This window comes from Bos taurus, chromosome 7 (assembly GCF_002263795.3).
Source record: "Bos taurus isolate L1 Dominette 01449 registration number 42190680 breed Hereford chromosome 7, ARS-UCD2.0, whole genome shotgun sequence".
NCBI lineage: Eukaryota > Metazoa > Chordata > Mammalia > Artiodactyla > Bovidae > Bos > Bos taurus.
The window spans coordinates 4,657,267-4,684,759 of NC_037334.1; the positions used below are offsets into that span (position 1 = coordinate 4,657,267).

Sequence of the window (27,493 nt, forward strand, 5' to 3'; positions counted from 1 at the left end):
TACATGGGTTTCTTTTTTTCACCAAACACATACGATAGTACTAGGTTGGTTGACTCTGCAGATGTGGAACTCAGGATATGGAGAGCCGACTGTAAAGTTTATTCAGGATTTTTGACTGCTAGGGGCTTGGTGTCCCTAACCCTGGTGGTGTTCAAGGGTGAGCTGTAATGGCAAAGAGGTCTTACAAACTCAGATGTGGCAGGGGACTGGCGAGGAGCTTCCTTCCAAACTTTCTCTGTGGCTTCCAGGAGCCTGTAATCCTAGCTGTTGGACTAGCCCAAGTAGGAGTCCCTGACAGCTTCCGTCTCTCGAGGGGTCTGGAGTCTGAGCTGCCTTTGTGTAGACCCGGTGACCAGCCTGGAACGTGGTGGAAGGTAAAGGTGAAGTCACGTGTGGCTGCCACTGTCCAGACTGGGGTGTCGGGCAGTCTAGCGTGTGTCCCAAGGCACTCCCGTGGCTCTCCCTTTTTGCTGTGATGGGTTGCTTCCGGGAGAGAAGAGAGAGGACGTGTAAACACAGCACATCACTCCAAGATCACATCATGGGTCTGTTCAGAGAAGTGTCCCTGACAGTGACTCCGACGATGCTGGGGCACCTTCCTCGATCACGTGGATATTTCATCGTCAGATTTGATGGATCTGTTGCTGAGTGATCCTTTCCTCTGCTGGATTATAAGTTTCTTAATGAAGAGGAAGATGATGTTGTTTAGGGAAAATTGAGGGCTCAGGGAAGGGCCCAAGAGGCCTGCGAATTGGAGCCTGTCTGGGTTTGAATCTCTGCATCTCAGGTGTACCTGCATGAGGCCTTGGTTCTGTGCCTGACCCCTCCCAGTCCAGCTCCTCCTCCTCAGAGCATCCCAGTGGCTGCTCCGGATCCTTCTTCTCTTCAGGATTATGAGTGTCCCAGTACCTGAGCCCTCTTAGCTCCTAATCCCGCCCTCAGGGTTGGGGTGTCTCAGCGCCCAACCCTCTCTGAGCTCTGGATTCTTCTCTCGGGACTGTGAAAGTCCTAGTACCTGAGCCCTCCCAGCGGCCAATCCTTCTCTCCAGACTCCCAGGATCTCGGGCCCTGCCCTCTCTGAGCTCTGGCTTCTCCTCTTGGGGCTTTTGGGATTCTTTTGGCATGTGCGCAGCCCTGATCCCTCACAGGTTCTCAGCACTTGGTGTGGGGACCCAGGGCCGGTTCCCACCTGGAGGTTTGAGCAAAGACTGTTGCTGCTGCTGCTGCTAAGTCGCTTCAGTCGTGTCCGACTCTGTGTGACCCTGTAGATGGCAGCCCACCAGGCTCCCCTGTCTCTGAGATTCTCCAGGCAAGAACACTTCAGTGGGTTGGCATTTCCTTCTCCAGTACATGAAAGTGAAAAGTGAAAGTGAAGTCACTCAGTTGTGTCTGACTCTTAGTGACCCCATGGACTGCAGCTCACCAGGCTCCTCTGTCCATGGGATTGTCCAGGCAAGAGTACTGGAGTGGGGTGCCATTGCGTTCTCCGAGCAGAGACTATGGGAGGCTATCTTCCTGAATCTGATTTGAGTGCCTGGTCTGTACAGGGACACCGTTCAGGGGCTAGATGTTTACCAGCAACCAGAATGTGTCCCTAGTCTCTCTAGCTGGAATGCTAGAGGCAGGGGACAGATAATGAACAGGGTGGCACCGAAATCGGCATGAAGAGCTTGTCAGCGGTCAGTGTCAGGAAGGAAATAAAATGGGGTGGCGTGAAAGGCCGCTGATTAAGAGAGGCATGCTTAGGGCATGCCAGAGCTGAGGTCTGCCAGGCGAGGGGTCCCCAGGGAGGAAGGGGTAGGGGTTCCAGGCATGGCACATATACAGGCCTTGAAACATGAGGGGCTGGGGAGGGTGTTTGCTGAGGGTGGGGGCTGGGGGCTAGGTAAAGGGGTGGAGGCGGCTACAGGGCTCTGTCCTGGGACGGGCGTAGGAAGAGGGGCTCTGCAGCAAATACCATAAGACTGTTCTGGACTTACACTGGGGGCTGCTCGCCTGCTGCTAAGGGGCTAGCTGCGTGGGCCTCAGCTTGGACACCAGTGGCAGGAGGAGCCTTAATTTAGCCTCTGCTCCCCTCCGCCTTGGTGAGGCCCCAGGAGGTGGGTTTGTCTCCCCTTCCTGGGGTGGGGCACCCCACTTGGCCCTAACTGGTGGTGGCTTCTTGCCAGCCATGTCTGTCTGTCAGATGGGCTGTCTTTAGGAATAGCGACTGGCTAAATTCGCTGCCCCTCCTGGCTTCCAGCCAGGTCCCTGTAAGCCCTTTGTCCAGGCACATAGTATCTTCTTGACAGTCTTGGCTGGTAGACTAACTTCTTGTTCACACTGTTCTTTGTGGGCAGTTGAGGCTCTGAAGGGCAGTGTTGCTAGCTGAGGTCCCTTGGATTGTCCTCACTGGCCCAGGCTGCCTCTCAAATTAGGAGGGAATTTGAGCCACTGGGACCTAGCTCTGAAAGGGAGTCCCACTGTGGTCTCAAGTCCTTATGAAATGCCAGCATTCTAGGCTCCTGGGAGTGTTGGTGACGTGAGTGGCCATGCAGGTGCCTGAAGTTGCCAGCTTTGGCTGTCCCGTGTCCCCTCTCCTTTGAGAAGACCTGCAGGTGATGACCAGTGCCTATGGATCATGCCCCACGTGCTGGCGCTGGCCTGAGCTGTACACGTGACTTCATCTTGTCTCCTGGCTGTCAGCCCCAGGTGGGGAGTGGTTCCTATTGCTCAGATGAGGACACAGGTCAAGACTCCTGGAGGCCGAGTCTCCTGACGGCATCTCGCAGCTGAGATGGGCCAGGAGTCGGGCACCTGGCTGGAGGGCAGTGACGCGGTGTGTGGCCTTGAGCTTTGCCCCTCTGAAGGGTGGGGAGTCCCTCCCAGAAGGCGCGTGCCTCACAGGTACTGAGGGGTGTGGGGCAAGTGCTGGTCATTTCTGTGGTTAGCCTGTGAGGCTGTGTGTGAGGGGCCAAGCCCCCGTTGGCAGCTGTGACCCTTGACTGGGTTTCCGGCAGCCATTCGCCATGGTGACTGTGTGTAAACAGTCGTCGGCTCTCGGAAACCCATCCTCTGTTGACTCATCAGCAAGGCCAGAGTTCATCACCCTTGAAGTAGTTTTGACATCATACCCGGATTGTGACATCTTGAAAAACAAGACTGCTTCTCCTGGTCCCAGATCAGACTCTGGTTTTGAGAGAGCTGCCTCTTTGTGGCAGCAGCCCTGCTCGATGGGCCCGGCTCTCAGTCCCTCCTGCGCCTTGGGGTTTGCCTCCCCTGGGTTCCTCCTTTGTAGGGCCTCGCTCCCTTGCTCTACCTGTATGACTTTCTTTTTGGTCTTTCTTCTCGGTGGCTCGCGTGACCTGGAGTTGTCTGAGATCTCATCTTTTGCAATCCGTGGCCACTCTGCAGTCACCCAGAGCCCAAAGGGATGTGTTCTAGAACAGTCCCTCCAGAGACAGCCTCTGACCAGTTGTGCAGTAGGTGGCACAGACAGCCGCGATGTGCATTTCTGTCCGAGCAAAGCATCCAGGGGGAGAGCTCCTGTCCCCGCACCAAGTGGCTGCGCTGGAGTCTGATGCTAATTATATCCTCCTAGCTGGGCCCTCCCTGGCCACACTGAGCTGTGGCTCCTGGCTGAGTCACCAGGCCAGAGGGGGGTGTTGGTGACTTGCCACAACCCCTCCAGAGGGGAGGGGGCCCTCACGGGTTTGGGAAGTTTGTGGGGTCACTGAAGTGAAGTGAATGTTGCTCAGTCGTGTCTGACTCTTTACGAACTCGTGAACCACACAGTTCATGGAATCCTCCAGGCCAGAATACCGGAGTGGGTAGCCTTTCCTTCCCCAGGGGATCTTCCCAACCCAGGGATCGAACCCAGGTCTCCCACATTGCCGGCAGATTCTTTACCAGCTGAGCCACAAGGGAAGCCCAAGAATACTGGAGTGGGTAGCCTGTCCCTTCTCCAGTGGATCTTCCCGACCCAGGAATTGAACCGAGGTCTCCTGCATTACAGGCAGATTCTTTACCAACTGAGCTATCAGGGAAGCCTTTTGGGGTCACTGAGCTCCTATTTAAAAGTGACGTGGGTCAGAATTTCTTTCTTTCTACCATAAAGCAGTATAGCTCAGTGATGAATGCTAGTGATTCGCTGTTCCCATGGGCTGTGTTGACACCTTGGTGCCCTCCTCTTTCTTGCATCTAGGCACTGAGGTATCACAGTGGTGTTCTCATGTAGTATTCTTTTAATTTAAAATGTTATTGTTAAAAAATACTTACTTTTAGCTGTGCTGGGTCTTTGTTGCTGGGCACGGGCTGCTCTTTAGTTGCGGCTTGCAGGCTCAGTAGTGAAGAGGAACTAAAGAGCCTCTTGAGGGTGAAAGAGGAGAATGGAAAAAACTGGCTTAAAACGGAACATTAAAAAAACTAAACTAAAAAAACCCCCAAAACTTAAGATCATGGCATCTGGTCCCATCATTTTATGGCAGCTAGAAGGGGAAAAAGTGGAAGCAGTGACAGATTTTAATTTCTTGGACTCCAGAATCACTGCTCAGTAGTTAACCACTCAACCACCAGAGAAGCCCCTTACATAATCTTAGGTCTCAATTCTTCCCCAAAACTGTATGAGCTTTTTTTTCCCCTTTAAATCACAGTGCTAAGCTTTGCTTTTTAGTGGCTGCGTTTTCTCCTGCAGTGCAGACTCTGAACAGGTCTGTAGTCCTCCGGCGTCACACCGACCCTGGGGATTCCCAGGTGCCTGGAGCCTTGCCCTCTGTCCTGTGCTGAGCAGGGCTGTGCAGAGATGCAGAATTGCAGAGGGGCAGAGCCGAAGCTCGCAGGTGCTGAGCAACTGAACTCTTGTCTGGCGAAACCGAGGCACAGGAGGGACATGGGCTGTTTTGTGGTGTTGGACTGTCAGCTCGGTCAGGCATGGGGCAGGGGAGCCTGGGGGTAGAAACTTGGATGCCTGAGCTGGGGTCCCCTGGGGTCAGGCGGGGGGACACACGTGGAAGTACTGGGGCTGCCGCCTGCGCCTGGTTGGGGAAGGTGCACGTACCTGACCCCTCCTGATTCTGGCCACGGAGCAGAAATGCCTTTGCGGGCCTGGCTCGTTGTCGTGCTTGAGGTAGGTTTGTGAGAGTCAGCTTTTGCAGGGCTTTTAGAGACGCTGGTGGTCACCTCTGGAGTGACTCTTGGCAGGGGAGGAAAGGCAGCTGTGGCCCATCCAAGAGCCGCTGCAGGTCTGCGGAGGGTAAACGATGAGGGGGCGAGGTGGAGGACGTGTGTGTGGCCCTGGCAACGGCTGCTGCAGGGCCTATGTCTTTCTGGGTTGCTGCCTTTGTCTCAGGGTGTGGATGTCATGAGCTTCTTGCCAGAGTCCTACCGAGTGCAATTTAGAGGTGGTTTTGGATGGATGTGACAGCCATGGAAGCCAGCAGCCTTTCTTTTCTGGTTCTTGGATTGTGTTTGTGGCTCGGGGGCAGCTGGGTGGCAGGTTTCCTCGATTGTGCTGGCTTTACCAGCTCCTGGACAGTGGATGTTCTGGATGCTGGGAGAGCCAAGGCTGGGCCCTGGACCTTAGACAGCGTTTGGGGGTCAGTGTCACCTCTAGTCAGCTTCCTGGGCAGACAACAAGTGGGCTATATTGTCCACGCACAGAGAACATTGGGTCAGGGGCCCAAAACCTGCTCAGCACTTCCTAGGGTTCCTAGGCACACTCCTGAACAGGCAGTCCTGGGGTAGTTCAGCCTGCCTTGGCCTGCTCTGCTTTCGAGAAATTAATAAGCTGCTGGTGACTGAGGGCCAAGGTTAATGCTCAGTGTCGTTGGTCCATCATCAGCGTCCTCCTGGTAGGCCTTCAGCAAGGGAAATTGAGGCGCGGCACGGGGACACCTATCCCGAGCGTGTGGTCTCCCAGTACCTCTGGTTTCTACAACCTATGCCTGTCGGGAGGGTGTCAGCTCCTCGTGGTTTGCCTGGCTGCTCTGTGTCCATCTTAGATATGCCGGGAGGATGTCCTCACAAGGAGGTGTCTCTGTTGAAGGAGGCTCCGCGATGGGATCGGGTGGCCTGGCTCCAGCCAGCTCCTGGGCTACTGGCTTCTTCCCCAGCCTCAGGTTCCCTGGTTGAAGCCACCCCTGCAGGTGTACTGGCCTCCCAGATCAGGCAGGTGAGGCACATGGACGCTGAGCACCCCTGCCTCCCCCGCTGTGAGTGTGCATGCTACGAATGACTGAGAACGTGAAGGCCTTCAGAGTATAAAACACTGACTTCTTTGTCTATACAGTCAAAGATTTTTTTGTAAAATGAAGAATGGCAATTAAGTGAATTTCCTCGGTCTTTTTGAGCTATGTTCCTGCGTCTGGAAGTCCACCACACGGTGTTGGAGGGAGCTGGGCCCCCTCGTGCCTCCCTCTTCTTGGTCCCCTCTGTGGTCTCGGTGGACAGTGGTGGTGGAGCAGGCGGCGAGCAGAGCGCAGCTGGAGTTGAGGGGGGCAGGAGGGCATGACCAGGTTTCTGGAGACACGCGGGCTGACTGCCAAGCCCTCTGGGCTAGTGGCTGCTGATGGTGGAGTGTGAGGAGTCAGGCCCAGAGCCCGGGCTGTGGTGGCTCTGTCTTTGCCTTCAGGTTGTGCCCAAGCGTGTGGCTTTGGGGACTCACGCGAGGGCAGCCTCGAGGGGTCACACCTCCCTCCATTCGAAAATGCTGGTCCCCAGGCGTGCTGCAGGGTTGGGGAGTGCTCTCCCCTCCATCGGCAGCTTGGCTGCGTGTGGCCCTGGCAAAGGTGTGTCAGAGCCGAGCAGTGAGGGCCCACCCCTGCCCTTTCCTGGGCCCTTTGGCTTCTTTCTGGGCAGGAGTGGCAGGACACGGGCATGAGGGCCTGAGGAGTCCCTGGCCTACCTCTCTGCCCACCTGGCTGCGTGCCCGTGGCCGCCATGTCCTGTTCATTAGACGGATTGAGTTGGCTTTGCCCTGCAGCCTCCGCATCCCTGTGGGGGAGGCCAGCGGAGGGCTGGGTGAAGACGCGGGAGGGAGGGAGAAACACGGTGGGGATGGGCAGGAGGTGCCCTGGGGGGGGGTGCAGGGCACGCGAAACCCCATGGGGAGTACCAGGAATGTCTGCGTGAGGTCTGAGAGAGCAGCTGAAGTAGGGAGGCTGGGAGTTGGGGGGCAGCTGGAGGAGGTGGGGGTAAGAGGTGCCTGAGCCGGAAGCTGGGGTTAATTTCGTCATCCAGGGAAGCCCTGGGTGAGTTGCTGTGGCTGCTCTTCTTTGTGTGGGTGTAGATGGCTGCCACCCCTTCCTGGGCTCCCTGTGGAAGTCTCAACCCCATGGCTGACTTCACTCTGTGTGTGAACATTTTCCCCCGGGGGCTTCCTCCTGTGACAGGCAGGACTGGGGGCAGGTTGTGGTCAGGGAGGCCTTGCCAGTGCTAAGACGAGTCAACCCCAGTCTTAAACCTGGGACCTCTCAGAGCCTTAAGATTCTTTTTATTATTGTTCACATAGCATACATTTGCCATCTTAACCATTTGCAAGTATGCAGTTCCGTGCCACGAAGTACATTCACATGACTTTGCAGCCATCACCGTCGTCCATCTCCAGAGCTTGTTCATCTGCCCGTTTTTTCCTCCCTCAGCCCCTGGCGCCACAATTCTGTTTTCTGTCTCTAGGAGCTGCAGTTCTGTTGTCTGTCTCTACAAGTTTGCTAGGCTTCCCAGGAGGTGCCAGTGGTAAAGAACCCATCTGCCAGTGCAGGAGACTTAAGAAACGCTGGTTTGATCCCTGGGTTGGGAAGATCCCCTGGACAAGAAAATGGCAATCGACTCCAGTCTTCTTGCCTGGAGAATCCCCATGGACAGAGGAGCCTGGTGAGTAGACATCCTCACCAGCACTTGCTGTTTTCTCTTGTTGGTAGTAACCATTCTGACGAGTGAGAGGTGGTCTTCGAGCCTTTAAAATGCACTGAGATACTTGTGACTCTTACAAGAGCTGCAGTCTGAAGGGCCTCTGGTGCTTGCTGAACCGTTGACAGGCTTAGGAGTTCCCTGGTTGAGGTGGCAGAGAGCCTGGCCCCAGCAGGACAGGGGCGTGTCGGCACCCACACTTGAGGTAGGCTTGGGCTGGCTTCAAGAGCTGCCCGGGTGGTGCTAGTGGTAAAGAACCCCTCTGCCAGTGCAGGAGACACGAGAGATGTGGGTTTGATCTCTCGGTCGGGAAGATCCTCCCTGGAGGAGGAAATGGCAACCCACTCCAGTATTCTTGCCTGGAGAATCCCATGGACAGAGGAGCCTGGCGGGCTACAGTCCACTGGGTCACAAAAAATTGGACACGACTGAAGTGACTTAATACATACACGACTTCAAGGCCTGCCTGAGGGACGCGCTGGAGCAGGGTCACCCGGGAGCAGATGACAGGAAGGGCAGGGAGAGCAGGTGCGGCCCGCCCTGAATGGGAAGCTGTGGTCAGGTGGTGCTGACAGTGACAAGGCAGGAGAACAGTGGTGCGTGGAGATGGCAGCGACCGTGCGGGAGCCTGGGCCAGTCAGGACCTGCATCACCTAAGTTGGGAGGGCTAGTAAGTACCTTGGGTGATCTTCCCTGGTTGGCTCAGGCAGTAAAAAAATAATCTGCCTGCAATACAGGAGACCCGGGTTTGATCCCTGGGTCGGGAAGACCCCCTGGAGGAGGGTATGGCAACCCACTCCAGTATTCTTGCCTGGAGCATCCCATGGACAGAGGAGCCTGGTGGGCCACAGTCCATGCAGTCGCCAAGAGTCAGACACAGTTGAGCAACTAACACTTACAAGTTTTCAACTCTTTCAACTTAGGTGGTCTAGAAAACCTGTCGGGAGGGGGCAGGCAGGGCGGGGTGAGGGCCAGGGAAGGGTGGGAGTGTGTGTGACATGAGGCAGCCCAGGCAGCTCAGCTCTCGGCCACCCTCTCCACTTCCTGCCCTCCCAGAGGCAAGACTTCTGTGCTACCCCCTCCCCTCAACCCAAATGGAGGTCCTGAGCTCACGTGACAGGGAGGGGCTGGGCACCTCCCTACAGGCACCTGAGGCTGCCGGACCCTTCCCTGGTCCTGAACCTGGATGGGGCAGAATCTGCTGTGCTTTTGTGAGTTTAGCAGTTCGTGACCCATGTTGAATCACAGGGGGAATGCTTTGGAAAATGGGCTGTCTTCCAGGTGGGAAGCGGCCTGGAGACCCCGAGGGCCTGGAACTGCCCTTTGTAGGGCGCTGGGCAGGTGCAGGCTGGGCCTCAGCCTTCAAGACCTCCAGTGCTTTTGTCCCCACTCCTGTGCTTGACCTGACCTCAGGGCCTGGGTGAACGTGCATGGGGAGGGGAGGAGGAGGAACAGGGTGCTTTCCTGCACCCTGTGGGCAAATCCCGCCCTCTTACCTCTGGGTGGTGGGGCTCTCGCAGGGGAAGTTGGGCCCCCTGGCTGGTCCTGCTTCTGCCTCCCCTCCTCTTGCACGGTGTGTGTGTATGTGTGTACATGTGTACGTGTGTATCTGTATACGCGCGCCTTGGCCACACACTTTTGGTTCGCTCGGTCTAGGGAAGGCTGCTCTGAGGGGCCCGTGGGCCATGGTTGGGGTGACCACCTTGTCATGTCTCCTTCCTGGTGAGGGTGCCGCTGGGGCCAGATGCACCTTGCCCTGTCCCACTGCCCTGAGGAGGGTAAGTAGGCCAGGAGGTTCCTTTTTCCTTTTCCCTTTAAAAAGGGAACGATTTACTTACTGATTTATGACCGTGCCATGCAGCTTGTAGGATCTTAATTCCTTGACCAGGTTTCTTTTTCCTTTTCCCTTTTTTAAATTGACTGACCGATTGCGACGCCGACAGGCTTGCAGGATCTTAGCTCCCCAACCAGGGATTGAAGCCGAGCCCTGGCAGTGACCAGGTCCTAACTGCTGGTGGTGGTGGGTGATGGTTTCGTTGCTAAATTGTGTCCGACTCTTGGCGACCCCAAGGACTGTGGCCTGCCAGGCTTCTCTGTCCATGAGATTCCCCAGGCAAGAGTATTGCAGTGGACCTCCATTTCCTTCTTTACCACTGGACTGCCAGGAAGTTCTTCCCTTTTAAAAAAATACTGATTTATTTGGCTGCCTTAGTTGTGGCGTGTGGGATCTTTCCTTTCCATTGCAGCTTCTGGGATCTTGAGTAGCAGCGTGTGGCAGTCTGGTTGCCTGACCAGGGGTTGAACCGAGGCTCCCTGCATTGGGAACACAGCCTTAGCCACTGGATCAGCAGGGAAATACTCCGCCCGGCTTTTTAAAAAGTGACTTATTTATGTTTTACTTAACTTCTGTGGTTGTGCTGGGTCTTTGTCGCTGAGTGTCAGCTTTCTCTAGTTGCGGTGAGTGGGGGCTACTCTTCTTTGTGGTACCCGAGCTTATCTTGTGGTAGCTTCTCTTGCTGTGGAGCGCAGGCTCTGGGGGAGCGGGCTTCGGCAGTTGCAGCGTGCAGGCTCAGTAGCTGTGGCTGTAGGTCCTAGAGTATGCTGGCTTCAGTAGTTGTGGCCCACGGGCTTAGCTCCCCAGAGGCGTGTGAATCTTCCTGGATCAGGGATTGAACCCATGTCCCCGGCATTGACAGACGGACACCCATCTGCTGCACCACCAGAGCAGTCCCGCGCCGCCCCCCCACCCCGCCGTCTTTCTTCAACAGTGCTTTTTGGGGAAGTGCAGCTTCCTGCTGTGGCCTTTGCTGCTCTCCCTGCACCTGGAGGGAGTGGCTTAAGGGTCCTGGGGCCACGCCTCCACCAAGGGGAACACCCGCTGAGCCGGGTGATGGCAGCCTGCCTCACCCGGGCAGAGTGGGGGCAAGCGCAGCTGGGTCTGGCCCGTGCTGGCTGGTGCCTCCCTGCCACCTTCTCAGGGTCCTGACGGTGAGCCTGTGCCATGCCACCCTTCGGCTGCTCCCTTTGCTGTGGGATTGGTGGTAGAACTCCCGGGGCCCCTTTCTGCCCGTGAAGAAGCTGAGTCTGTTGTGCCCAGTGTTGCAAAACCAAGGTGCCGGCAGTCTGCCACCTTGTTAGGTGAGCAGAATCAGAGGATGCCGAGGACGTACATTGCTACGGCATGTTCCTTTTTCCAGTGCCAGCCTTAGAGTCTGAAAGGAGGGTTTGTAAAGCAAGCTTTATTGGGATGCAGTGGCACTGTCTGTGGCTGCTGTCACACGTGAGAGGCAGTTTTTCCATCAGGGACTGTCTGGCCGTCAGAGCCTGAGATGTTGACCCTCTGGCCCTTTACGGAGGAGGCCTGCAGTGCTGGGTCTGGAGTGCTGGGATGGGTGTGTTAGCGGACTGTGCTGTCCTGGGGCGAAACTCAGGCCTCGGCCCCTGTGCTGTTGGGTGCGGCCCCGTGAGCCCCGGCAGACAGCTTGGTGTTGTCTCAGGGCTAGGCCCGTGCTTCAGAGGGTTCTTGTGGTCCAGCCCCCCCGTGTCATGAATGGGAGTGTCTAGAGAGTGGTGGCAAGCCTCAGACCCGACGGGTCCACTCAGGGCCTGCCTGTGCTCCCTGTTTCGCGCAGACTGCGTGCTTTCCGCCCCTCGAGGGAGGCGCTGACTTTCCTGGTGGCAGCTTTCCTCAAGCACAGTGTCAGGCTTGGCACAGCTTCCAGTGGGCCTGGCCTTTTTGTTTGTGACCTTCTGGTGAACTTGGGAAAACATAGCTGCGCAGCCTGGGTGGGAACAGCTGTGCACGAGTCCCTGGGAGTGCGGGGGTCTGCCTCTGATCCGAGTCAGGCTCTGGCGGAGCCCCCGGTCCCTCTGCCTCACCTCCTTGGGTGTAAGGCCGGGTTGGTGTCCAGCAAGGGGTCAGTTGTTCACACTATTTTCGAGCATGTGCTACCCGGCCTGAGGAACAGTCAGGTAACAGTGGTTTCACATGAGTCCCTGGTGTGGAGACGGTGGGCACCAGGCGTCTCCTGCTCTCCAGGAGAGAGCTCTCACCGGCGGGCCCACACTGTGTCTTTGGTGAACCTTCCGAGCTTCCTCAGTTCTGGGCCAGTGCCAGCTGTAGTTAGATTCTGATGGGCGCCATCTGCAGGTGATACTGACCTAGATCCCGGAGAAGGCCTTCTCAGGCAGGCCTTTGCTAAGGGGCTGTGGTTTCTGGGTTCTGTTCACAGAAAAGGCATGATTTTGCCGTTATCTGGTAGTGTCACTTCTTCCTTTTTAGAATTGGATGGGACTGTTGAGCTGCTGCAGGACGTGCAAGGGTGGTGTAGGGGGGAGTTTGAGGGGAGGGGGCTGTCCAGGGGGGGATGATACGGTCCAAGGGGGGACACCCCAGGGTGGAGAGACCGCCGAGAGATGTCTGAGGCGGGGGCAGGCCGCAGCTAGAAGGATGTGTTCCTTCCTCCCCTGGTTGTACTATTTTTGGTATTAGACGCTCACAGATGTCTGCTTGTTCCAACAAAATACGCTCAACTCACAGTAGATCTGGCAAGCGGGACAAGGACAGCCAGCCCTGGTGGCCTGTGTCCAGCTTGTCTCCCGCCTGCTCAGGGGAGGGCACCAGGCCCCTACTTGCTGCCTTTCCGGAGCACAGAGTCCTGCTAGTCCAGGGCCGTGTGTGTAGAGATCTGGCGATCTGGGCCAGCTTCTCCCGACAGGAAGTGGAGCTGTGTTAAGAAGGATTCTGAGGTGGTGTTTGGCTTCGAGTGTGGGATGAATGGTACGTGGCCCCTGGCCCTCCCTGGGCTTAGCCCTGCAGTCTGATGTCTCTGTGGGGAGGGCTCCTTCTGTTATTGAGTGGGTGAGGTTAATAACTGACCCCCCCTCCCCCGCCAGGTGAGCTGGGCCATGAGAGTGGGGCCAAGAGTGGAGTCTCCTAGTGTGTGCATAAGGGCGCAGGGTGAGGCTCACGGGCTGTCTGCAGAAGGCTGTCTGCAGGAATGCAAAAGTACAAGGCTCTGGACTCCTTGTCCCTCATCCTGGGACCTTCACACAGCTCCTGCCACCTGCCTCTGCTGCTCCTGGTTTTGGTCTCTTATAGGAGAGTTCAGAGGCCCAGACATTGTGTGACAGGAATTGCCAAATAGGTGAGCTGCAGGGCATAGCTCAGCCCAGGTGAGTGGCTGGCCTGAGTGCACGTGGTGTCTCTTCGCACCTCCTCCTTGGAGCTCCTGGTGCTGCTGTTTCCCAGAGCTCAGCCGTTGGAGAGGGAGCACCCAGGGTGGTGGCTCTTACTGCATAGCTCAGTGGGGTAGGCGAACTCAGAAGCACTGAAGCAGGTCCCTGGAGGACGCGTGGCCCAGGCCTGGGGCAGGCAGCAGGACGCCTCACACCGGCTGAGCTGGGGCTGCTTCTGAGCCAGCCTGGCGCCCTGGGTTGGCGGCCTCCGGCCCCACGTTCTGGGGGGCAGCCCGCAGGGCTAGGTGCAGAGGTTCTGGGTGTCTGAGCACCGCCCTCCATCAGTGAGGGCCAGGGCAGGAGACCAACTGTAGAGTGCAGTGCCCGAGCCGGCCCAGGAGGAGGGGGCTGACTGGTCCTCAGCTTAGCCCCCTGCAAGATGGGGGTCGTGTTGTGGGGGTCTGTCCCTTCCTTCTGCAGAAGTCAAGGCCTGAGGTATCTGAGACGGAGGCATTTTCTTCTCTGCTGGAGCTCTAGGCCAAGAGTCTCCCACATGCCAGCCTTGTAGACCTCAGGGAGGCCTGGCTGCTGGGCTCCATAGGCCTGGCAAGCTGGCCAGTTCTGGAGGGAAGAGGGTTGCTGCTCCTCTGAAAACCGGATGCTAGGATTGTGGGTTCTGGAGCCTCAAGTTGCTTCCCTTTCCGGCCCAGTCATAGACGAATGTGACAGAAATCAGATGTGCACCGCAGCTTCACGTAGGCGTTCGGGAGGAATCCTGAAGTCTGCGGAAAATTTAGGGGAAATTTAGAACTGCGATCCCCGTGTCATCATTGTCACTCAGGATGTGCTCTGAAACTTGATAACTCGAGAGAGTCACACGACGGCATTGAAAACCAGAACAAGAGTGGCGTTGGCCTGCCCATGCGGGCAGACCCCTCCGCAGGGCGGCTGGCCTCCTGCTTCTCCGTGGCTCCCAGGACTGCCCCTGCGTGTCTGCACAGTGGCCGAGCACCTATCTTCCAGGGCCTGAGGTGAAGCAGTGTGTGTGTGTGTCCTCTGCACACGACAGCCACCTGACAAGCCCTCCCCAGGCTCTGAGACCCAGGGGAGACCCTGACTGCAAGGAATAAACCAGTGGCATATGGACGTGGCGGGTCCTGGTCAGCCCCAGGCATCTGGCCCAGAGCGCCTGTTCTCCACCTTGGGCGGGCTGCGGCCAGGCCCCAGGAGTGGCATCCCCAATTTGGGAGTGCCTGGCCCAGTGCCAGGCTGCATGGGTTCTGAGTGAAGAGCAATAGTCCTGTGGGCTCAGATTCCACCGCAGGTCAGGAGGGCTTGCTGGAGAAGGAATATTTGCTGGGACCTGTTGAAAAGTGGAGTTCCTGGGGTCAGAGCAGGGGGTAAGGAAGAGCCTCCACTCCAGGAGGCTGTGCTGATGGGAAGCCCATCCTCCTCCAGGAGAGCCAAGATCAGGGTGAGAGGCCAGAGTGTTGGGGAGGGTGGCCAGCACACGCCACTGCAAGGCAGAGGCTTCAGGAAATGGCCTGTGTGCCTGTGCCTCAAACCCTTTTCCTCTGGGTTTTTTTTTATTTTATTTTTTTGTTTTGTTTAACCTTTTTATTTTGCATTAGACAGAGGATGAGATGGCTGAATGGCATCACCGACTCGATGGACGTGAGTCTGAGTGAACTCCAGGAGTTGGTGATGGACAGGGAGGCCTGGCGTGCTGCGATTCATGGGGTCGCAAAGAGTCGGACACGACTGAGCGACTGAACTGAACTGAAGGCCGATAAACCATGTTGCCATAGTTTCAGGTGGACAGCAGAGGGACTCGGCCAAACATACACATGCATCCATTCTCCCCCTAACTCCCCTCCCATCCAGGCTGCCACATAACATTGAGCAGAGTTCCCTGTGCTTATACAATAGGACCTTGTTGGTTATCCGTTTTCAATATAGCAGTGTATACATGTCCATCCCAAACCCTGTATCTTTCCCCCAGTTTTTCCCCCAGGCAAGTAAGTCTGTGGTTCCTCTAGGTCTTCCTGGGCTTCTCCCGCCCACCCTGCAGCCTGTATTCAGAGGCCTGCTTCTGCACGTGGCCCTGCGCTCAGGGTGTCCTCTGAGGGGTATGTGCTCCTGTCGCGACGTCTGGGGCCGCGCTGACACTGTAGCAGCAGGGTAAGCTGGGCTCGCGAACTCGGGGTGGGGCCGTGTCGAGGAGGGCCGAGGTCCCGTGTGATCCCCGTGAACGGCTTACTCGGCACAGTCTGTTCTGTCGTTCCAGGGGCCAGCATCCTGCTCCGGATCCAGGGTGCTGTCAGCTCAGCTCCCTCTGCAGGGAGAGCCCTGCCCTGGAGGCCGCGAGTCTTCCTGGTGGGGGGCTCTCCTCAGTTGCCTGTGTCTGATTCTCTCCCTTCCCCGTCCTTCAGCTCTGCCAGATTCCTTTTCCAAAAATACAAGTCCCTGCCCCTCCTCCTCCCTGGCTTTATCCCAGCTCTCACCCCAGGGTGGTAAAGTGGAGGTAAAGTCCCCACTGGGGTTGCCCAAGGCAGCAGCACGGGGCCCTGGGGTGGCCGCTGCCCTGAGCTCTCAGACCACTGCTCATAGCACTTGCCCTGTGGCGGGCCTGGGCCTGGCCTGTGATGCTGACTGTAACATTTTTCTTTTTTGGCTGGCTTCCCTTTTTACCAAATAAAATCATCTGTTAGTGGTGGCATGCGGGGTCTTGTTGCCTGACCAAGAATCACACCTGGGCCCCCTGCTTTGGGAGCACAGAGTCTTGGTTGCTGGACCACCAGGGCCGTCTCTGTTTATTCATTTTTATGTTTTCATTTTTGTCTGTGCTTCATTACTGTGCAGGTTTTCCTCTGGTTTTGGTGAGCGGGGGCTGCTCTCTAACTGCAGCGGGGCCCCTCATTACGGTGGTCTCCTGTTACAGGGCCTGGGCTCTAGGGCACTTGGGCTTCAGTAATTGAGGCTTCCGGTCTCCAGAACACAGGCTCAATATTTGTCGCTCATGGGCTTTGTTGCTCTGCGGCATGTAGGATCTTCCCGGATCAGGGATTGGATTCTGAGCCACCAGGGTAGCCCACTGTTTATCTTTATTCATTTATTTGCTCGCGCTGGTCTTGGTTGCAGCCCGTCAGGACCTTGGTTCTTCGCTGGGGCGCATAGGATCTTTAGTTGCAGCACCTGAAGAAACACAAGCTGGAATCAAGATTGCCGGGAGAAATATCAATAACCTCATATATGCAGATGACACCACCCTCACGGCAGAAAGTGAAGAGGAACTCAAAAGCCTCTTGATGAAAGTGAAAGTGGAGAGTGAAAAAGTTGGCTTAAAGCTCAACATTCAGAAAACGAAGATCATGGCATCCGGTCCCACCACTTCATGGGAAATAGATGGGGAAACAGTGGAAACAGCGTCAGACTTTATTTTTCTGGGCTCCAAAATCACTGCAGTCATGAAATTAAAAGGCACTTACTCCTTGGGAGGAAAGTTATGATCAACCTAGATAGCATATTCAAAAGCAGAGACATTACTTTGCCAACAAAGGTTCGTCTAGTCAAGGCTACGGTTTTTCCTGTGGTTATGTATGGATGTGGGAATTGGACTGTGAAGAAGGCTGAGCACCGAAGAATTGATGCTTTTGAACTGTGGTGTTGGAGAAGACTCTTGAGAGTCCCTTGGACTGCAAGGAGATCCAACCAGTCCATTCTGAAGGAGATCAGCCCTGGGATTTCTTTGGAAGGAATGATGCGAAAGCTAGAAACTCCAGTACTTTGGCCACCTCATGCGAAGAGTTGACTCATTGGAAAAGACTCTGATGCTGGGAGGGATTGGGGGCAGGAGGAGAAGGGGACGACGGAGGATGAGATGGCTGGATGGCATCACCGACTCGATGGACGTGAGTCTGAGTGAACTCTGGGAGTTGGTGATGGACAGGGAGGCCTGGCGTGCTGTGATTCATGGGGTTGCAAAGAGTCGGACACGACTGAGCGACCTGATCTGATCTGATCTGAGCTGCGCTAGACGGCCAGGGAGTCCCTCAGACCAGCTTTAACGCGCCACTTTATAAAGCAGGTGATGGGCCACCCTGGCGGGGGCCGGGAAGTCCTGCTGGGTGGCCTGTGCCCTGGGGAGTTGGGGCCAGCTCTGCCCAGGAGCTCGCGGCTGTTGGTGAGATTCTGGCCTCATGGGGTCCCGGGCAGTGTCCTCCCACTGCCAGGGTGCTCCAGCCCCTTCCGCCTGCCTGTGGTGGAGGCACCTCAGATGGCAGCCGTGGGGCGTCTGCGTGGAGCCCGGTATCATTCCCAGTGACCAGGCTCCTCCTTGGGCATCGCAGACCTCGCCAGGCTGCTGAGTGCTTTCCCCTACTTTCGGGGCTCTTGGATTCTGCATTTATGGGCCCAGAACCTCTTCCCTCAGTTGGTTCAGAAGCAGTTTCCTTGCGGAGCGTTGACTGCGCCGGGTGCCCTGCATCCGTGCGCCTCTGTCCTGGAGATGTGGGCTTTGGCGGGTAGTGTCACTGCAGTTGGTCTTCCTTCACTGGATGGGTTTTGGGAAACCCCGAAAGCCGCTGTTTAGGGTCCTGACATGTCCTTGATGAGACTACAGGTTTGCACCTAATTTGGCTGGCTGCAGGGTTTTCCGTGGTGGGGGAGTCCCCATTTGCAGGGTTGGCTGAGGCAAGCTCACTGTGGTCCCAGCTGCCCCAGCGGCCTGCAACACCCCTGTCACCAGCATGCCACGGGGCAAGGCTTGCTGCTCACGAGGGCCTCCGTCTGGAGCAGGAGCTGCAGGCCTGCACCCCGCCCTCCCTGGGGGTCTGTGCCCCTTGCCCCTACACCCTGGATGCCCTCTGTTCCCTGCTGACTCCCTCCTGTCACACCACGACTCACGGAAAGCGCTCTGTCAGCATAGATAGCACTGTGGTCATGGCTCCCGGAAGCCTCTCGGCACCCACAGACACAGGGCCTGCCTTGTGTTCCCATGGCCCATCACCCCGGGGTTGCTGTGTCTCTTCTCTGGGTCTGCTGCTTTCCTGGAGCCCCGTACGTCATTGCCATTGGACGGGGTGTGGATCCTTAGCGGGATACCCAGCCGCGTGATGGGCCCCTCCTGTCCTGCAGAGCTCTGGGGTGTTTGGTGGCCTAACGTGGAGTGTCTGCCACCTGTTAACAAACCCCTCATCTTGGGCAGCTGGGGGGTGGTGCCGCTTATGGCTGCTGGGGACCCTTGCGGGCTGCCAGCTGTGAGTCACGGTTCCTGGGGTCCCGCTGCTGAGGCCCCAGCGTTCTCTCCTTGGCTGCCCAAGGCTTTCTTTGAAAATCTCCTGGGGAATTCCCTGGTGGTTCCATGGTTAGGACTCTGAGTGCTCACTTCTGGGGGTGTGGGTTTGATCCCTGATCAAGGAATTAAAATCCCGCAAGCCTGTGCCATGTGCCAAGGAAATGTCTCTCTGGTGGCAGTGCCCTTGCTGCCTCTCCTCCTTGCCCACTGGGAAGTACCCTCCTGCAGCCCTGGGCGCGTCCCAGGGACAGAGTGCATGAGAGGGCCTGGCGCCCACCAGGCCTCTGCCACGAGCCTGTGCATTTGGTTGGGCCCCTCCCCGGATCAGCGGTTCCCACCTCTGTTTGCTCTTCCACGGTGCAGCCAGCCTTTCGACATCAGCCAGGTGTGTCAGACAGACCAGTGGGAAGTGCCTCACTCCCCCGGAGCACACCCTGCTGAGCACTGAGGCCCCTTAGGTCCCACCCCAGGACTCCAGCTGAGCAACTGGCATGTACCCAAGACGTTTGGCCAGCCTGACCACAGACTCGAGGAGGGCTGGGGGGTGCTCTGCCAGCCTGTGGGTTGTACCTTGCTCCCCACCACCCCTCCCCTCCCCCAACAACAGCTGACTTGCCTTAAAATTTTTTTTTAATTAATTTATCTTATATTAATTATTTATTTTTGGCTGTGCCTAGTCTTCATTGCTTTGCATGGGCTTCTTCTAGTTGGGGTGAGCAGGGGCTGCTCTTGATTGAGGGCACTGGGCTTCAGTGGTTGCATCGCGCGGGCTCGGTAGTTGTGGCTCACCAGCTTTAGAGCTCGGGCTCAGAAGTTGTGGTACATGGGCTTCGTTGCTCCACGGCATGTGGAAGCTTCCTGGACCAGGGATTGAACCCGTGTCCCCTGCATTGGCAGGCAGATTCTTATCACTGCGTCACCAAGGAAGTCCAACAACTGACTTGCCGCCTCTGTGCGTGTGTCCCAGGACATTCCCACGTCCTTTGCACACCAGCTTGTCTTATTCTTCCTAATTTTATGGCAGTGCTGGGCAAAAAAACCTCTCATTGTTTTCTTGCTGACTTCTGTGTTTTAGCTACTTGCACTGTCGTCTCAGCCTGTACCGTATTCATCACCTTTTCCTGTTGGGGTGCGTGTGTCTCTTACTGGGGCTCACTCCAGTGTAGATTGACCTCAGCAGCTCTCTCACAGGGTGGTGTGCTGTCTGCTCACCAGGATGGCATTGTGGCATGGTCACTCCTCCCAGGAGTGACCCATCACATTCTTGACAGAACAAGATCACCTCACCTGCTGTGAGTTTTGGCCTGGCTGTCCCTGCGAGCAGTGTGTACTCATAGGTTTTTCTCTGGCGAGTCAGATGTGTGAGGTTGGAAACCAGCTGGCCATTTGTCACTCTGTTAAGTGTGACCATGGACCCAGCTGGCTGATGACTTTGAAGCACTTAGACTGTGTTGTTAGGCTCGTTTTCAGGGTCTTGGCTTTCCTTGCGTTTATCTCTGTGACATATTAGTGGAAAAAACATGACGGTGGATTGGAAAATACTATATGCTATATGAGTCCTGTTGGTTCCCAAAGTTACTCCATGTATGTAGAGTGTTTGAGCCCATGCCAACCTCAGGAGACGCCAGTGGTCAGTTAAGGGGACTGTGCCAGGCCGTGGGAGGTGTGCTGCCTGTCCCTGGGCATGGTGAGGGCTCTCCGAGAAGCCTGGGCCCTGGTGCCAGGCCAGCCTTGACTGGGATGAGGATACACTATCCATCAGCCCCGACATGTCACCGCTTCCCCGAAGGGAGCCGTGATTTCCTCATCATTTGGTCCTGCAAGGGTGGTTCCTGTTTCTGCCTTTGTCAGAGTTGATTCCTGAGGAGGACTCTGCTAACAGGTCTTGCTTGGAGAGCACTGGATTTAGCCTGCAGGATTTCAGGTGTCACGACCGGAGCGTTGATGAGGGGGCTGTTAAAGGAATCCATGGCAGATGTCTGCGTGGTGAGTGCTTGGTGAGCACCTTCCAAGGGGACGCAGTCAGATGCTGAACGTGCACTGGGGTCCTTGCAGAGTTACCCACCACATGCATGGTAGAGGTGGAGGCAGGAAACAGGAGTGTGGCTAGTGGCCATGTTTTACGTAAATGAGCACTTTTCTCTAAGTTTTTTGGCCATACCATGTGACATGTGGGATCTCAGTTCCCTGACCAGGGATTGAACCTCTGCCGGGCACACCCCCCACCCCCCCCTCACCCCCCCGCCCCGCTCCGCCTGCATGCATTGGAATTCTTAATCACTGGACCAGCAAGAGAGAGAGAGAGAGAGGGAAGTCACTTAGTCGTATCCAACTCTGCGATCACATGGACAGCAGCCTACCAGTCTTCTCCGTCTGTGGGATTTTCCAGGCAAGAGTACCGGACTGGGTTGTCATTTTCTTCTCCAGGGGATCTCCCTGACCCAGGGATCCAACCTGGGTCTCCCGCATTGCAGGCAGATGCTTTACCCTCTGAGCCACCAGGGAAGACCCTGGACTGCCAAGGAAGTCCCTAAGTGAGCACTTATTATTGACTCGTCATCACTTTGTTGAGTACTATTTGAGGTCATGAGTACAGTTTGGGGAAAGGTTCTGTGGCTCTGATGTTCTCTTGGTTTGGGGGCGGGGCGCTCCCTTTGTCCTAGTCTGTCTTGTCAGCTGTCCCTGGTGGGGCTCCTAGTGTGCCTAGGGCCCTTAAGTGCCCTTTCTCCCAGCCCTCTTCCCCTGCGGCCAGTCGTTTCCCTGATGGGAGAGCAGACTCAGTGAGATCATATGACCCAGGCTACCCCTGCAGTGCCCTTGCTGCCTTGAAAGGCAGGAACAAGGTCGTTCCCATTTTGCAGATGAGAAAACTGACTAGCTCAGGCATGAAGTCTGTCTCCCAAGACCACACGGCTGGTTAGAGGATGGGCTCCCTCACCCTGAAGGTTCTTGGAGGCCTCTTCCCCTTGCCTTCTTCCTGGTATTCGGGTTGTTGTTGTTTTAAAGAGTGTTGCAGTGGTTTATTTAACAGCATTCAAAAACTGAGAGGTAGGAGCTGGAGCTCACGTGTGGCAGAGCCGGTTTGTGCTGTTCCGTACGCAGTTTCAAGCAGCTGCTGAGTTATTGCCAGCCCCGTGTGACCAAGTCAGAGAGGTTAAATATCTGTCTTAGGTCACGCAGGTTCTAGATGGCAGATCCTGAAGTGGAAGCGAGTTTTCTGATCTTAGTTCTGGGCCCCGAGACTGAAGTTTTGTTTTTGATTCACAGCAGCTGTTGAGCGCCCCAGTGTGTCATTCTGGTTCTGAAGCCTCTGGTTCCAGCTCTCTGGGGACTGGTTGATTGGTGTGGAGGCGGGGCCAGGGCACTGCTCTGATCTCCTATTAGGGAAGGACGGGACCCCTCCCGGTGCTGCCTCAGCTTTCAGGCAGCACCCAGCCCCTCCCTGCACCCCAGCTCTGGCTTGAGTTTGAACGGCTTGGAGTGGTGTGGGTGGGGGTGGGGGTTAGCACCTTTTGCCTGTCCTTCCTGCCATCAGGCTGTGAGTTTCATGTTTTCCTTAGCCCGGACCCCGGGGCAGCGTGTTGGTGATGTGAGGCCGCACCAGCCGAGGGCCTCCAAGTCCACCTGACTTCTTACCCTGCTTGATGCTGGGTTCCTAGCTTGCTACTGCTGCTAAGTCGCTTCAGTCGTGTCCGACTCTGTGCGACCCCATAGACGGCAGCCCACCAGGCTCCCCCGTCCCTGGGATTCTCCAGGCAAGAACACTGGAGTGGGTTGCCATTTCCTTCTCCAATGCATGAAAGTGAAAAGTGAAAGTGAAGTCGCTCAGTCGTGTCCAACTCCTAGCGACCCCATGGACTGCAGCCCACCAGGCCCCTCTGTCCATGGGATTTTCCAGGCAAGAGTACTGGAGTGGGGTGCCATCGCCTTCTCCAGGGGTTCCTAGCTTAGACGTTCAGAAAGGGTTTGGATTGTGCTGTGCAGTCACTGCCGCCACACACGACTCTCAGCTCCAGCGGGACCCTTCCGTCTTCCTTTCCTAAATAGACCTTCTGGTCCTGCTTCCGCCGAGGCAGCTGGCCTGGGAGTCCCGCCAGGTTCTACTTCTGTGATGGCGCAGATGGTAAGCTGCGCCCGAATCTAATTTCAGGCCTGAGATAAAATGGTTCTGTCGACCTGGGCTTGATGAGTAGGAAGGCGGGCAGCTTGAGCTTTCCTTCAGGGTGTTCCGTGGTGTGTGCTCACTCGGAATGCTAGGTGTCTGGCCACAGCGAGGGGCCAGCGCACCTCCCGTCACCGAGGCTGGCCTCACGGTGTCTCCTGCACAGACTAACCTGATAGTAACTTGAAAAAAGTTATTTCTCACATCTGACCTGGTTTTATGTATATTCAAGCCCAGGAAGGTGGGCTCTGTCACCCACAAGTGTGGCGTGGGCCTGGGCCTCTCAGGTCTGGCCTGGTGAGCAGCCGAGCAAGGCATGGAGGATCACTCCTTGCCTGGGTCACCCCTCCGGAGGCCCTGCTGCTTCCCGAGTCTGGCAGCGGCTCTGGCTCCAGGGTCTCCAAGATCACAGAATGCAGCGGGAATCTCCTGCTTCATTTGGAATCTCAGCCAGTGCCCGCGCTCAGGCCTCCTGTGGGCGGCGGAGGCGTCCGGGCGAGGTGGGCTCTCCTCCCTCTGCACGGCTTCTACAGCTCGAGGCCATCTCGACCTGATGTTTGGCTTGGTGATGCTGAAAGGCCCCTGCGGAGGGACCCTGCCAGTCTGGGTTGAGTCCTCCTCCCCCATCATGGGCTGAGGCCTGGCCCGAGCCTCAGTTTCTCCCTGGGTGAGGAGTGAGCAGTCGCCCCTGCCCTGGAGGTAGTAAGGGATTGAGTGGAGCGTCAAATGAAGGGCCAAGTGTAGGAGCGTCCTCCGCTCACCACTGTCGCCCTGAGGAGAGGATGCCCTCGGCCACATCTCCACACCTGTCCCAGCCCTGGATTCATCTGTTGGGGTGTCCTGACCCCCACCATCAGAGCAGAAGAGGCCCCTTCTGGAACGTGCAGGGGACTGTGCTCCTTGGCCCGCCTCCCGAGCCCCACTGGCCCAGGCTTGGATCAGAAGGTCCATGGAGGCGCTGGCTGAGGTGGAATCTTCCTCACAGCCCAGGCTGAGGAGCTTGGGGCCAGCCTGCCTGTCCCCTCCCCTAGTGCAGATCCCCCCGAAGTGCCTGTGCGGGAGACCTGGCTTCTGTCAGCCCAGCCTCGGGCTATGGCCCCCTCTTGCCCTCCCCTGTCACTCTGCTCTGCCTGGCTCAGCCTCCTTAAGACTGTTCTCTCTGTCTAGGGCCCCGCCTCCCTCCCTCTGCTGCAGCGGGGAGCTAATGGGGACACTAGTGAGCAGGAGCTGCAGAGCCCAGCATCTCCCATCTGGGGCCCCCTGCTGCTGCTTATCCACTCCTGCCCTGGGCCCCAGCTGCCCAGAGCCCTGGTTGACATGGACAGGGGACCGAGCACTGCCCCTCTGGGTGCTCGGGCCCTTCTCTCTGTGCTCCCTTTCCCTGGACTGGCCTGCCTTAAGGTCTGCGCGCCTCCTGTCCTTCTGGTCTTGGCTCATCACCACCTCTCAGCTTGTCAGAACAGCCTCTCGCGGTGTCACTCTGTCGTCCGACTCTGAGACTGTGCTGAGGGGTCCTCGGTGGACAGGGCAGCTTCTCTTACTGGCTGCTGGGTCCCGCCTGCTGCCTCTGTCCTTCTGCCTTGCTGTAGTGCTTCCGCTGCTTTCTCTAGCTATTCATATTCAATCCTAGGCGAGTTGGTTCTGAGATCTCACCTGCCTGGAAGTGGCTGGTGTCCAGGTGCTGCCAGCTCAGGAGGTGGAGGAGGGAGCGGGTTCCAGTCTGGCATGGGCAGAGCTGACCCGGCTGTGAAGGTGCAGATGGCGCTGGCAGATGCAGTTAACTGATGTAGCGCTAGGGCGCTGGCAGTGGGTGTGCGGTGCAGGAGGGGTCCAACCGGGCAGAGACAGGGAGTGGGAAATGTTCTCCTGTGGTCTTTAGCACCAGGCAGCGGAGAGGAGGGACGAGGCTAGAAGGTAGAAGACCTGGGGGGCTTCGGGGGGTCTTTGGGGATGCTCTTGCCCTGGGATAGGTTTCTAGTAACGATTTTTGTTTCTGACTCCCTGCTGGGGAGAGAGGCTTTGGTCTGCCCTTGTAGGGCGGATCACTTTCTGGGGGTCTCTGGGTCTGTCTCCTCTGGAGGGCACTTACGTGCTGGGACCAGAGCAGACGAAGCACTGGGAAGAGTAGTCAGTGACCCAGCACAGCTTCCCCGGGCGGCAGGGTAAAGAACGATGTTTCCCAGGGCCCAGGTGGTGGTGGGCCCCTTCCCTTTGTCTGCAGGACTCTCCAGCTGTGGCTTTCCTGCTTGTTGGGTCACCTGGGTAGGTTAGAGATGGGAAAATATGACATATTCTTGTCATTTCGTCCTCTTGAGTGGGGCATTTCGCTCCCATTTAATGGTCTCTGCTTTTGCCCAAGATGAGGCCCCATGTCTTGCGGGTACGGAGCCCAGCCCGCTCTGTTCTGGTCAGCAGCCTCAAGGGACAAAAGCGCCGTTACGCTGCCTAGAACCAGGCGAGCACTGCAGAGCCGCAGTGCAGTGTTTTCCAGAAGATTCTGGGAACTTGAAAAAAAGTTACTTCTTACACCTGACGTGGTTTTATTTATGTTCAAGCCCAGGAAGGTGGGCTCTGTCACCCACAAGTGTGGCGTGGGCCTGGGCCTCTCAGGTCTGGCCTGGTGAGCAGCCGAGCAAGGCGTGGAGGGTCACTCCTTGCCTGGGTCACCCCTCCGGAGGCCCTGCTGCTTCCCGAGTCTGGCAGCGGCTCTGGCTCCAGGGTCTCCAGATCACAGAATGCAGCGGGAATCTCCTGCTTCATTTGGAATCTCAGCCAGTGCCCGCGCTCGAGGGCCTCCTGTGGGCAGCGGAGGCGTCTGGGGGAGGTGGGTTCTCTCTACCCCAGCATGGCCTGCTGGGCAGTTCTGGCGCCAGGGACCCCTTCTCATCACCCTGGCCTCTGAGCTGCCCATTTCAGCCTCCTTTTTAATTCTCCTACACATCTCTGGGCTGACAGAAATGGTTTGTGTTTGGTACGTGTCCCCTCTCCCCCCCGTTACCCTCCTGGTCTGTTCGTGGTGCTGAAGGTGAAGGTAGCCTGCACTCACCTCTGTTTGTCCACGTTGGCTTTAGAAACCACACTGTGGACTTCCTGGGTGGTCCTGTGGTTAAGAATACGCCTGCCAGTGCAGGGGACGTGGGATTGATCCTTGGTCGGGGAACTAAGATCCCACGTGCCGTGTGACAATGAGCCAGAGAGCCACAGCTGAGACCTGACACAGCCAAGGACACAAAAACCAGGGGAGGAAAAGCAAGGAAACCCTGTAGACCAGGAGCAGCAGTGTGGCCCCGCAAGCTCTGTGAGGCGTTCAGGGCCCTGCTTTGCATTTGGAGGATGGAGGGGGGTCAGGAACCGCTGGGTGTGGGGGGAGCACAGACTATTCTGGCCTTTCCTGGCATCATCTCAGCCCAGCTGATGCAGGCCAGCACATGGGCTCTTCCTGCCTGGATGCCTGGGGAGATGGGGCAGGAGGGACAGCCGCTCCTTGGAGCAAAGTATACAGGGTGGGGAGAGGCAGCCTGACCCTGCAGAAGAGCACCCTGAGTGAGGGTTTAGAGAGGGGCCCGGTCAGTGGGCGTGCTCCAGACAGGCCCTTGGGGGACGGGCGTTCATTTCCACATGTCCTGTCTGTTGTGTGACCTCCTGGGGCACCTTCGTGCACCTGTGTTCATGAAGTAGTAGTGAGATTTTAAATGACTGGAACCCGATGCTCCAGAACTCAGCCACGTGTTCCCTACTGCATGGAGACGCCCCTGCCTCACCCCGGTGGGCATGGGGCAGCACTGGGGAAGTTAGTCCCCCAGCAGCTCTGGTGTGGGGTGGGGTGCTGACAGTCCGTGCCCGAGTTAGCACTTGACGTGGCTTGTCTGGTGAGTCCTCACCCCCTCCCCAGCTTTCTGAGGCCAGGAGTAAATAGTGTTTTAGAAAGGTAGAGGAGCCTCCCTAGTGGTCCAGTAGCTAAGATTCTGTGCTCCCAATGCAGGGGGCCTGAGTTCGATCCCTGGTCAGGGAAATAGATTCCACATGGCGAACCTAAGACCTAGCACAGCCAAATAACTAAATGAGTTGAATGTTAGAGGAATTTTAAAAGTATAGTAATAGCGACTTCCTAGTAGTCTGGTGATGAGGAATCTGCCTGCCAGTGCAGGGGACACATGTTCGATCCCTGACCCAGGAAGATTCCACATGCCACAGCAGCTCAGCCCGAGTGCCACAGCGACTGAGCCTGCGTGCGCTAGAGCCGTTCTCTGCAACAAGAGAGGCTGTCAAATGAGAAGCCCATGCGCTGCAACTAGAGAAAGCCTGTGTGTAGCAAGGAAGACTCAGTGCAGCCAAAAACAAAAAATTAAAAAAACTTTAAAAACAAGGAACTGTGACCTAGTACAAGTTTATTATGGCACCCCACTCCGGTATTCTTGCCTGGAAAATCTGCAGTCCATGGGGTCGCTAAGAGTCAGACACGACTGAGTGACTTCACTTTCACCTTTCACTTTCATGCATTGGAGAGGAAATGGCAACCCACTCCAATGTTCTTGCCTGGAGAATCCCAGGGACGGGGGAGCCTGGTGGGCTGCCGTCTATGGGGTTGCACAGAGTCGGACACAACTGAAGCGACTTAGCAACAGCAACAAGTTTATTATGTCATCATGTTAAGTAATGAGATGAAGCAGAGGATTTTATTGCTATAATTTTGAAATGGTGGTGAGCGAAAGTGGCATTGGAAAACAGCAACATACTATCATTTGATAAAGCATATCAGAGTTGATACTGTTCATAACTGCTGAAGGAAATGCTAAGAAAATTGATGTTTTTGCTTCCCACCCAAATTCAAGGACAGCCCAAATGGGAGCCCTTTTCTGTCCATGTCCTCCGATGCAGGGCCCTCAGTGGCTGTTCCCGGCGTGGACTTTTGTAATCTGCTGTGATGAATGAGGAAGCCTCCCAGCTTCAGTCTCGGAAGCGAGGCTCTTTTG

General features: G+C 56.6%; 1 protein-coding gene across 2 annotated transcripts in view; it reads left to right on the top strand.

The window, feature by feature from the left end:
* The window catches only part of ELL (elongation factor for RNA polymerase II), a 79,292-nt gene that overhangs the window by 2,535 nt on the left and 49,264 nt on the right, over positions 1-27,493 (top strand). The window contains exon 1 of one of the 2 annotated variants that reach the window (XM_024993968.2): positions 8,429-8,554. The exons of the other annotated variant lie outside the window; for it this stretch is intronic. Within the exon in view, the coding sequence (XP_024849736.1) occupies positions 8,429-8,554 (126 nt within the window). Of the gene's footprint in view, positions 1-8,428; positions 8,555-27,493 lie in introns of those variants that run through there. 2 annotated transcript variants of the gene reach the window in all.